This window comes from Mus caroli, unplaced genomic scaffold (assembly GCF_900094665.2).
Source record: "Mus caroli unplaced genomic scaffold, CAROLI_EIJ_v1.1 scaffold_13079_1, whole genome shotgun sequence".
NCBI classification, from domain to species: domain Eukaryota; kingdom Metazoa; phylum Chordata; class Mammalia; order Rodentia; family Muridae; genus Mus; species Mus caroli.
The window spans coordinates 31,203-43,476 of record NW_018389461.1 but is presented as its reverse complement, the minus strand read 5'-3'; the positions used below and the strand labels follow the sequence as shown (position 1 = coordinate 43,476).

Below are 12,274 nucleotides of genomic sequence, written 5' to 3'. Positions count from 1 at the left end.
AAAGGGTGCTGCCTCAGTGGCTCTGTGGCTCCTGCCTGCCCCAGAAGCTGTCTGCCTCTGTGGTGCACACTCTCACCTGAAGTTCCTAAGTTCGGCGGAGTCCCGGATCCAAGATGGCGCTCCCATGCAGGGTGGACCACTGTCCTATGGCTGGGAGGGTGCCGATGTCTGCGGCCCCAAAAGGGTGCTGCCTCAGCCAACACAGTTGTTCATAGAGTTTGAGTGAACAATTCTCAAATTCATCTGGAATCACAAAAAACCCAGGATAGCAGAAAACTATTCTTAACAATAAAAGAACTTCTGGGACAAACACCATTCCTGAACTCATTGGATCAATAATGATAAAAACTGCAGGATATTGGTACAGAAACACACAAGTAGATCAATAGAATAGAACTGAAGACCCAGAAGTGAACCCACATACCTATGGTCACTTGACCTTTGACAAAGAGCTAAAATTATCCAGTGGAAAAAATACAGCATTTTCAACAAATTGGGCTGGCTCAACTGGGAGTCTGTATGTAGAGGAATGATCCATTCTTATCTCCTTGTTCAAAGCTCAAGTCTAAGTGGGTTAAGCACCGACACATAAAATCAGATACACTGAAACTAATAGAAGAGAAAGTGGTGAAGAGCCTTGAACACATGAGCACAAGAGAAAAGTTTCTGATCAGAACACCAACGGCTTATGCTCTAAGATCAACAATTGACAAATGGGACCTCATAAAGTTGAAATCTTCTGTGAGTCAAAGGACATTATCAATAGGACAAAAAGTCTCAGATTGGGAAAAGATGTTTACCAACCCTACATTCGACAGAGGGCTAATATCCAAAATAGCCCTAGAACTCAAAAAAGAACTCAAGAATTTTGACTCCAGAGAAACAGATAACCCTATTAAAAATGGAGTCCAGAGCTGAACAGAAAATTCTCAACTGAGGAATCTCGAATGACTGAGAAGCACTTAAAGAAATGTTCAACATCTTTAGTCATCAAGGAAATGCAAATGCAAATGACCTTGAGATTCTACCAAATACCAATAAGAATGGCTAATTTCAAAATGCAGGTGACAACAGATGCTGGTGAGAATGTGGAGAAAGAGGAACATTCCTCCATTGTTGGCGAGACTGCAAGCTGGTAAAGCCACTTTGGACATCAATCTGTCAGTTCCTGAGAAAATTGGAAATAGTTCTACATGATGACCCAGCTATACAACTACTGGGCATATACCCCAAACTGCTCCAACATACAACAAGGACACATGCTCCACTATGTTTATAACAGCCCTATTTATAATATCCCGAAGCTGGAAACAACCCAGATGTCCCTCAACAGAAAAATGGATACAGAAAATGTGGTACATTTATACAATTGTGTACTACTCAGTGATTAAAAACAATGACTTCACGGAATTCACAGTCCAGTGGATGGAACTAGAAAATTTCATCCTGACTGAGGTTACCCAGGCACAAAAGAACACATGTAGTATGTACATGTAGTATGATAAGTGGTTATTATCCCCAAAACTCACAATTCCCATGATTCAACCCACAAACCATATGGAGCTTAGGAGTAAGGAAGACCAGGGTGTGGTTGCATCAGTCCTGCACTGAGGAAGGAAAGATGAGGATCACAGGAAGTGGAGGGATGGGGGATCTGGGAGGGAAAGGGGTATGGGAGGAAATAAGAGGGGCAGTATCAGGTAATGGAGGAGATAGGAGAGAGTTAAAGAGTGTCAGGAAATAAAAAATATATATATGAATGTGGGGGGTTGAGGAATTGCAGATAGCCACTGGAGGGTCCCAGATTCAAGGGAAACAGGAGGGTCCCATAACCCAGTGGGGATGGCTTGAGCAGAGAAAAGGAGATAGAACCTGTAGAGACCACCTCCAGTGGATAGGCAAGGCTCCCAATTGAAGGATGGGGCCACACACCCATCTCAAAAATTTTAACCCTGAAATGTTCCTGTCCAAAGGAAGAACAGGGACAAAAAGTGGAGCAGAGACTGAAGGAAGGGCTGTCTATGGACTGCCCCATCTGGGGATCATCCTGCCTGCAGACACCAAACCCTATACTGCTGCTGTTGCCAAGAAGCACTTGCTGAAAGGAACCTTATGTGACTGCTCTTTGGGAGGTCCAGCCAGCAACTGACCAATGAAGATGTGGATGCTTGGAGCCAACAATCAGACTGAGCTTAGGGACCCTGGTGGGAGAGCTGCTAGAGAGACTGAAGGAGCTGAGGGGGATTGCAACACCACATGAAGAACTACATCAGCTGGCTGGACCACCCAGGGATCCTAGGCACTAAGCTACCACCAAGGAATGTACAGGGAGTGATCCATGACTCCATATACATAGGTAGCAGAGGATGGCCTTGTCTGACATCAATGGGAGGTGAGATCCTTAGTCCTGTGGAGGTTTGATTCCCCAGCACAGGGGGATGCTGGAGGGGTGGGGAGGGAGAGGGTAGGTAGTGATGGAGTACACTCATAGGGCAAAGGGGAGGGATGAGAGGAAGGTTGTGGAATCGGGGGCATGTGAAGGGGTAACCAGAAAGTGGGATATTATTTGAAATGTAAATGAATGGAATAATTCATAAAAATTTGCATACTATAATTAAAATAAATGTCTTTTATAGTTTTTTTTTAAAGAGAAAGAAATTAATCACCACCCTGATCACCAGTCTAGTTTTAGCAAGAAAGGCATGCCAGATGCTACTAGTTGAGATAGTGTTGTTTTGTTCCCTGACCTCAAAAAAATCCTCACTCAGTGATCAAAAGTGTGCCTTCCTGAACTTTAAATTCTTCTCCAAGATTTTCTACATCAAGCCACTAAACAAAACAAACAAATCAACAACAACAACAAAAAACCCTAGCAAACTAACTTTCATAACAATCTACAACTCTAAGTTCTTTCTGAGGGTGATGGTTGAATCATTAATCTGCTCCAGGTGCAATGATTAAAAAAGGTCAATCACAATTATTGTAAGTGACAGTGACACTGCCAAGGGAGGGGCTATAAATCCTCTTAGAAATTTCATACAACTCATAGGTTATGATAGATGTGATAATAATGATCACCATGAGGGCTACAAGCAGAGTGAAACTCCACAACAGCATGAGGTCCTTAGGAAACATAGTCCTCAGGGCTCTGCCTCTACATTGTGCTTGTGCAAACCTGTGGGCTGCACTCCTTTAGTTCTAAAGCAGTTTTGCTGTTCCATTGACATGTCCCCCAGCAGAATAGAAATCTGCTCAATGCTGTGACTACATTTTCAGCAAGTGAAAATATGGGTACAGAAACCTGATGTTATAGGGAGCCCACCTAAAATGAACACTTGATACAGTTTCTGGTCAATTGAAAGTCTTGATTCTAGCTGGCTACACTTAGGCTTTTGGTACCTACCTGCAGTCCTGATCATTTAGACCAAGAGGCTTTTAAAGGCTAAAACTATATCCTAGTATCTCACTCAGCATCTATATAAAGATGTTTGCAGAAGCAAGTAGTTGAACAGAACCCAAGATAAGTTACCTGAGGTATTTTAGCCTGAAGTCCTGAAATAGAGTTGGTAATTTTCCATAGCTTTCTTCATAAATGAGATCAAATTCAAGTGATTCATAAAATGGCCTTATCAAGAATACAAGATGGAGAACCCTCTGCACTGGATTGCCCCCATCACTCTAAGGCATTCATTTAGTTGTTGTACTTCCTATGAAAGGGAAACTCACTATTTCTTATTGTCATATTCCCCTGAAAATTGCACATGCCTTTGTCACAAAGAGGCTCATGACACACCCCAGGTCCAGGAAAGAATCAAAGAGAAAGAAGAGGGTTTCTCATGGAGCTGAGTCCTGGTACACTGTACTTCTGCTTTCCCCAGAATGGGACCTGAGCTGCCCACAGAGACTGAGTCTGTCCTCATGGCCACTTCCCCCAGAGCCCTGCACTGTACATATTCTCTCACTAAAGTGAGATGAGATTTGAATGCAACTGGGTGAAGAAGCGACAACATCACCATTTCTCTTGTGTCAGCCTACATGACTCACTGAAGAAAGCCATAACATTTTACAGAAGGTATGAGCTCTGTAGCCTGCAATACAACCTCCCCCCAGGTGTGCAAATCCAGATAATAGGTAAAGCCTTTCCAAGAAACAGACAAATACTCAATTCCAAAGATGGAATGCCATGAAGCCGTTTATTTCATAACTGTCATTGCACATATGGATAAGATAAAGTGGGTCACAGGCAAACCATGTAGAGTGGTAAAATACTGACAGAAACACCTTTTCCTCAGGGAGAGGAGAACCGGCCAATAAACACAATTTCTTCGGTCATAAGGGTAAAAATAAAGGGGTGGTCAGCACGGAAGGTGAGGGTACTTGGAGGTGCACCCATCATCACAATATCTGTGGCAGCTGCAACCTTTGTGCCCTTCTCATTCACTTCTATACAGGCCTTATATATGACCTTGGACAGAAACAAGCCTTGCTTGGAAGATATTCCAGAAAAGTCTGCTCTGCCCTCCTCAAAGGCATCAGTCATGCCCATCTTGCAAAGAACATCGTTCATGTCATAGATCTCCTCCAGCTTAAAACGTGGGAGGAAAACCTCCACCTCTTCTTCATTCATATTCTTCAGACTTGTCCACTCTACAAATTTCTCATAAGTAATTTTCTTTTCCAACTAGAAAAGAGTTAAAAATTTTAGGACAGTTCTGTCATACGCAGCATTCTGGAGATGATTGTGAAGCACTACAGTGCCCAGGGAAGTGTGACTTTATCTTAATTTGGTAATTGGGAAGGGCTAGGGAACAGCTCAGTGGTTATTGTTTGCCAAGCTTGCTCCAGGCTCTAGATTCAATTCCAGACACACAAATGAATATAAGATAACAACATGATCATGGGAGCCCAGGAGAGCTGCCCTGGCAGAAACCCACTGCCATTCTTTCTCTCTTGAAGCTCTATCAAGGCCCCATGCTCCTTACCGTACTCAGTTCAACATGTTCATCTGGAAGCATGATGATCATGTTCAGCTCATTGTCAGCATAGGGAAGCAACAGAATCTTGGCGGATATCTCTTCCACATAGGTCATCTTAAAGGTAGACTTCTGAAACATCATTTGCACAGGTTTCACCTCATTCTGTAACAGATAAACACTAATTTGGAACAAGACACAATGGGTAAATCCAACAGGGGAATAATGTCATGATCTCTGGGAGTACATTTTTTTTTTAAATTTTACTTGTAGGACATTCTATCAGAACATGATCTCTAAATTTATGAAAATGTTTGGACTTCACATGTCTTGATGAATATGAAGTGCCCTTCTTTGTCTTTTTTGATAATTTAGGTTGAAATTCAATTTATTTGATATTAGAATGGCTACCTCAGCTTGTTTCTTGTGACCATTTGCTTGGAAAATTGTTTTCTTGCCTTTTACTCTGAGGTGGTGTCTGTCTTTGTCCATGAGATGGGTTTCCTGTATGCAGCAAAATATTGGGTCTTGTTTATGTAGCCAGTCTGTTCTTTTCTGGTCTCATCTCTTTGGGTTCTATAGGCTTCTTGTATGTTTATGGGTGTCTCCTTAGGTTACAGAAGTAACTTCTTCTTCAAGGATTGCCATGGAGGGAGGGGGAGGCCTTTGTCTTAAGGAGCCATGTCTAAATCTCCTGGAGAAGGCCTGTCTTCCAGACCCTCTGTTGTTTTAGCATGCATTCAGAACCAAACTTGATTCCCCACTTCCCAGGTTTAACCATCTCCTTCCTGCCTGATGCATAGGGAAAAAATGGCCCAAGGACCACCATTCTCAATTCCTTGTGGTCCCCAGCAGCATCTCTGTACATTGGAGATAGAAAACTGCAGCAGTTTTCCCATCCCCTACTGTTTCTCATCCTGGGAAACATGGGCTGGGGACCCAATCTCAGATTGCATTCTGCCTTCACTGAAGTACATGCTGGCAGTGCTCTGGCATCCCACCTGCAAGGCAGGAATACAGAGGTCATCTGCTCACAGCTGTTTTTCTAATAGAGTGAGAAAAGTTATTTTCCCTTCATATTGTTTTGTGGCAGCCTTCTGGAGACATGGTACTTCTAAAAGAGAGAGAAGACACAAGAATGCCCTGTTGGAAGACACTCTGAAAAGAAAGGTGTGCCCACTCTTGAAGTAAATTACTAGGAATGGGCTTCATTCAGGATCACAAGGAGCCTCATACAAATCTAGAGTTTACACTTCCATATCTCCAAAGTTCTATAAAAGACTGTTTAGAGGACACTACAGAGCTCTGACAACAGGTTTGCCTTTAATAACTACCATTGACAGCATAGCCCATGACAGAAGCAGGGCCAGCCTGATACCATGTACCCTGAAGTCATCATTGCCAACTTTTGAAAGAAAAAAGGGAAGAGAGAGGCCCCCAGGCTGTAAGAGAGTCTTGGATGATAAGTTGCCCAGGAACATGGGAGGCACAGGTTCCACAAGGAGCCTCTTTATAGAAGCCAGTGTGAAAAGAGAAACTTGCTCAGTAGTATCCTTGGTTACTGCATTATAGTTACCTTGCTGACTTTGAAAGGCATCTCCCTGGTGTCCTCTTTATTAAATGGCTTCTCCCAGTATCCTTTGAAGTAGAAGTCATTAACAAGGACCAGCCTAGTGTTTGAATTCACTGAACCTGGAGATAGCAGGTCTTTGATTTTTTCTGAAAAAAGAAATGAACAGAAACAACAATAAAAAAGTAATTAGATATGTGATGGTTTTGATGAGACTGGCCCACATAGACTCATAGATTTGAATGCTCAGTTGTCAGTTAAATTGTTTTGGAAGAACTAGTAGGTATAGCATTTTTTGGAGGAGGTGTATTGTTGGGGGTGGACATTAAGATTTAAAAACACTCAGCAGGTTCACTTTGTCTAACTCACTGCCTGTTTCCTGTCAATCAAGATGTAAAGTTCTTAGCTACTTGTCCAGCACCATGTCTGACTGCTTCCTGGCATATTGATCATGACCTAAACATATAAGTACTATAAGCAAGCACCCAGTGTGATGCTTTCTTTTATAAAAGTTGCCTTGGTCTTCGTATCTCTTCACAGCATTAGAACAGTAACAAAGAAAAGAATGAACCAAGTATCAAGCAGAGTAGGCTGATACATGCCAAGGAATCATAGGCAAATTGTGCAACATCCTCCTCTGGTCAAGAGCATAGATAAGACCTTTCACTTCTCTCAATATAAAGGGACACTTGTCTTTAAATCAACAATACTGACATCAACAACAAGAAAGCATGGGTTTGTACCAGCATGGTCTACAGAGTGAATTTCAGGACAGCCAGGGCTACACAGACAAGTCCTGAAATAAGAAAAAGAGAGAGTTCTGATTCCTGATTTAGAGCTAAAGATGCAGATCAATGTTAGAGTACTTTACTCTAGGCAAAATATTGCTTAGCATACTCAAATCTTTTGGTTCAGTATCAAGGCATGTTAAAAGAAGTCCCGATTTAAAGAACAAATGGTCATTAATATTTACATTTGGATCACTTGTGAAGGAACTAACACAATGATTATTAAAAATAGACTAAAAAGCCAGGTACGGTGGCATGCACCTTTAATCCTAGGACTTGAGATACAGAGGCAGGCAAACCTCTGAGTTTGAGTTCAGCTTGTTCTACTTAGTGAGTTTCAGGACTGTGTATATAGAGAGGCCCTGTCTCCAAAAACAAAAATTAAAAGAGGAGAGACAGGAATGGTTGGGCAAGTACAGGTGCTTGCTACCAAACCTGAAGAATTGAGTAGAATCCCTAGCAGCCAGTGGTAGAAAGAGAAAACCAACTCTTGTGTGTTTTCCTGACTATAGTTATGCATTGACATACACAAACTTACAACAAACAAAGAAACTAATGTACCACTTTTTAAAATGTATATTAACTGCTTAGAGGGATGGGGTGTGGCTCAGTGGCAGAGAAGATCCAGCTCAGCATTCTCAGGGTCCTGGATTCAAATCTCAGCACAAAACAACAAACAAAAATAGAGTAACTCTGTGTTTACCGTCTGTATTTTTGGTTACCCAGGTGTTGATGTGCTGTCGGGATTGCTCTGTATCACCCTTAAAGTCGAGTTCTTCTATCTCTGCTTTGTAGAACTTTTGGCTGGCATCTTTAAAAGACTGAAACATAGTAACATAATTACATGGTCATGAAAGTGTTTAGCACCAACAGCCTCCTTTCCTATGCAAGGAAACAGAAAATCAGATATACAGAAATGATTTGCAAACAAATACACAAAAACAGTTTAAAATCTAGCCTTCTTGTTTCTGGCTTTCTTCAACCTTAGATTATAAATGAGGTAAGGTGCTGGTTTTGATAAGAATCACTAAAAAACATGACAAACAGTTGGATCTTTTAAATATTAGTAACTGAGGCTCAAGGAGATAACTGGGAACACAGTCAGATGTAGTATCATACTGCTGTAACTGCAGCAGGCCATGGCACTGATAGAGTGAAGGTTAACTCCACAAGTGCTATGGAACCTCTGTGCTGTTTGTGGGCCATACCTTTTATCGAAGATTTCCATGATAACATGATACAAATTTCCACCACTCAAAATAGTGTCACCTATAGCCACAGCCATAAGGGAAGTCACCAAGGAAACTATGAAATTGAGTATATCATGTTAATTTATTTTACTTTACCATGTGGAATATGGATAGCTATGTGTCACATGGTCATCATGTGAGCTCAGTTGCGGGGGATAAGAAATTCACAAAAACACTGACCATTCTGGGGTGTGTTTTTTGTTGAACAGTAGTGAAGAATTGGTGTGGCACGAAAGGCCTTAAATGGAAATGATCAGCAGCACAATGCAAATTAATGAATAAGCCACTTGCTGATATAATCTATGAAACAATGTCATTGAGGACCACCCACACTCTGCCTTGTTACAACACAAATCTCAATACAGTATAAATGGTCTGAAACTTCCATTATGTTTACAGTGTATATGGAATAGTTTCTCAATATTTCTATGAAACAGCTCATCTCACGGCTACATACTTAATTCTTCTTTGAGTGAACTGTTTTTAATTTTTCAATTGTGTCTTTATATGGGTAAGGCAAATGTACATTTCTTGTGGATCTGTGCCTATGTGTTGAAGGTATGTATATACCTGTGTATAAGACTAAACAATGGCTAGAAGATAACTTCAGCTTAATGTATCTAAGTACTACACGACACTTACTTCTTTAATATGGAATGTCTTTTCCACGAAGAGCCTGTTTTCTGTTTTGAGTATGATCCCAGGATCAGTCTTGTTCACTTCATTGAGAAGTAAATGGAAGTCCTGGTGGATATCTTCACATGGATCACTGCTGCATTTATCCAAAGAAAGTGTCTAAAACCAAAACAGATTAAAAACCACTTCATTAGGCCCAGCTATAGGAAATGAGTCACCACTAAACTTATCCCCAGAATTTCATAGATCCCTGCTGCCACTCAAAGAACAACCCAATTAAAAAATGACCTTGAAGTTTCTCTTTCTAGGGACCTCCACCATGCCCTGTCAGCACTGGTCTGAATAGAGTTGGCACTTCATGGTCACTAATGTTGCTCTTGATGCAAGCAGGACTATTAACCAGAACTGCTATCATTCAAGGACAGGTGACTTCTGACCTCAGGCCATTCACTCTCTTCCCTGATCTTGGTCTAGGCTGTCTCCAGAACGATTTGACCAACAGAATTGACGGAGTAACATGTTTAAACCTGTGCTTTAAAAGGCCTGACAGCAGCCAGGTTTCATCTCTTGTTTTCAGCTACCTTGGTGGAAGGAAATCCAAGCTACATGGAAAATCCTGGAGTTAACATCACCACACAAAGCTGCTTGAAAGAGAAGATCCCAGTCAAGAATGAATACCTGGAAGCCAGACCTTAGATACAGTTCCTTAGACATTCCAAACCTGCTGAAAAGCTATATAAATAACTTCCCATAGTCCCATTGGAAACATACGAATTGTCAATCACTAGATGTGATATTTTTGGAAATAAAAGAGAAAGAATGAGAGACAGTTTAAATTGAAATCAAGCCTCTAGCCTCTCTCTCCAGTAGGGAAGCAGGCAAAGGAAGAAACAAACACATATGTCTTATAAAAAGCTTCTGGATTAGCAAGAGGTAATCCAAAATTCCAATTTATAGCTTAAGATGTCCATCGATAAGAAAGACTTGCATCAAACACAACTAGAAATAAATGAAGATATCCCTATCCTTGGAATATAGGAGACTGTGGACATGCCCACTTAACTGTGAATCAGAATTATTACAGTTCAGAGGCTGTAATGTGTCCTTCCTCCCATGTTCTGAATGTATTGCTCCACATTGGCATAGTGACATCTGACACATGGTTCCTCAGTATATGACTGTATTTGGAGCTAAGGTTTTATAAGGTACAATGAAGTTAAAGGGAAGTTGTTAGTATAAGGTAAACCCAATCTATATTCCTAGAAAAAGAAGTTGAACATGACCTAGACATCCATGGGGGAAAAGATGCCATATAAGCCATAGAAAACCAGATTTCCACCTACTGGATTTATAATACCCTGTTAGGAGTGACCTTGCTTGCCTGTTAACTGTCTTGTTAGCCATAAGTGCTTACTGGCACAAATTCCTGGCTTCTCTGGGAAAGTACTAGCCCAGTTGAGAACAAATAGCTATAGATCTTGAGAACAGGTACCTAACAACCCATTCTATTCTGTTTTTCCTGTTATTTACCCAGCCAATATCCTGTTCTTGAGAACAGGTGTATTCACACACACACCCCTTACCCCATATCCTGCTTCTATGAGTATATAATCTGTGTGGAAACAATACAAATTTGTCAGCTTGATCAGACCTCCTGATTTGCTGTCCATTTTTCACCATCTCTTGTCCCCCCATTCTCTCCACAGATGCCCCCACCCCCCAAGTCCCTGTTGACTGTCCCATAGGCCGGGACAATACCTAGCATCTAGAGTTACCAGAAAGTACTCTGTTATTTAACCCTCCCAACCTGTTGTATTTGTTACATAGTCCTAGCTGACATTCATGGTGTGTGAACTGTACTTATACCTACCTTATCATGGGGCAGCCTGTCTTTAAAGTTCATATACTTCTGCAAATAAATTACTGCATTTAACAAAATTCCCAAACATTCTATTTCTGGTTTTCCAGATGAGGGTGATGCCATTTGGAGACAAAAGTCAAGATACTATGCGGAGAACCTATTTGTAGGAGGGTTGAGACCTAATAGCACCAGACAACAGACAGTGGAGGGTCTAGGGCCTTGGTGTCATGCCCTTGTTATTTTTGCCCCAAATTAACCCTCACATACAGTCACCTCCAGTGCATCTGGATTTTACAGCTGGGGTCCAGCATGGAAATTCATTCTGCCCATCACATCTTCAGTCACACCCCTATGTCATATTGGAGTATGGAAGTTAGCTCACCTGACAGTTCACATTATTTATCTGCTGTGAAATAATGCTCCTTACCTGCCTTATCTGCCTTGCAGTGTTTCCCTTTGCTCCCAATAAGGTCATGGATATTGATGAAGCAATGCTTGGGGGTGATAAAAATATATTTTTTGAGGTGTCATCATCCAGTACTTTCAAAAGTTTGAAGCCAAATTTAGCATTTAATTTCGTCAGAGGATCCATGATGGTGAGACTGGAATGAGGGGTTACAATAAATATCACATAAACACAGGCTGATACATAGGTTTGCTCTTCATTCCCACCAATACTGTCATACCCCAGTGAACAATGGGCACACACACACACACACACACACACACACACACACACACAATATAAACAAACAAATAAAAATAAGGACTTTACATGCATACTCAATTTTTCTAGTCCAATGGCATAATAGCTAACATCTTGTTTCTTTCAGGAGGGGATTTGTGAAGTAAAACATCTGAATGCTTGGAGAATAGAACTCATCCTCATAGAGAAGCCTCAGATATCCTAATGTCTTGTTGCTCTCTATTCAGAAGTCACCTGTCCATGTTGCTCATCCATGTTGCTGAAATGAGCATTTCAATTGCCTATCCATTTGAAAGGACACAGGAGGATCTAGCAATTCAAGTGTATGCCCTTTTTACTCAGGCAGTGATTTTGGAAGTACTGTTGGTTTATCACAGACTAACTCTGCTCTCTTTCTTCTTCTTCTTCTTCTTCTTCTTCTTCTTCTTCTTCTTCTTCTTCTTCTTCTTCTTCTTCTTCTTCTTCTTCTTCTTCTTCTTCTCCTTCTCCT

At 41.2% G+C, this 12,274-nt stretch overlaps 1 protein-coding gene across 1 annotated transcript in view; it reads right to left on the bottom strand.

Annotated features, from left to right (window-relative positions):
- Positions 1-4,177: 4,177 nt before the first annotated feature.
- LOC110288120 (serpin B6-like) overlaps positions 4,178-12,274 on the bottom strand; it is a 10,056-nt gene continuing 1,959 nt past the window's right edge. The window contains exons 2-7 of the mRNA XM_021154559.2: positions 11,506-11,680; positions 9,224-9,376; positions 8,035-8,152; positions 6,550-6,692; positions 4,983-5,138; positions 4,178-4,681 (exon numbers count right to left, since the gene is read on the bottom strand). Coding sequence (XP_021010218.1) covers positions 4,289-4,681; positions 4,983-5,138; positions 6,550-6,692; positions 8,035-8,152; positions 9,224-9,376; positions 11,506-11,680 — 1,138 coding nt within the window. The 3' untranslated portion in view covers positions 4,178-4,288. The remainder of the gene's footprint in view (positions 4,682-4,982; positions 5,139-6,549; positions 6,693-8,034; positions 8,153-9,223; positions 9,377-11,505; positions 11,681-12,274) is intronic.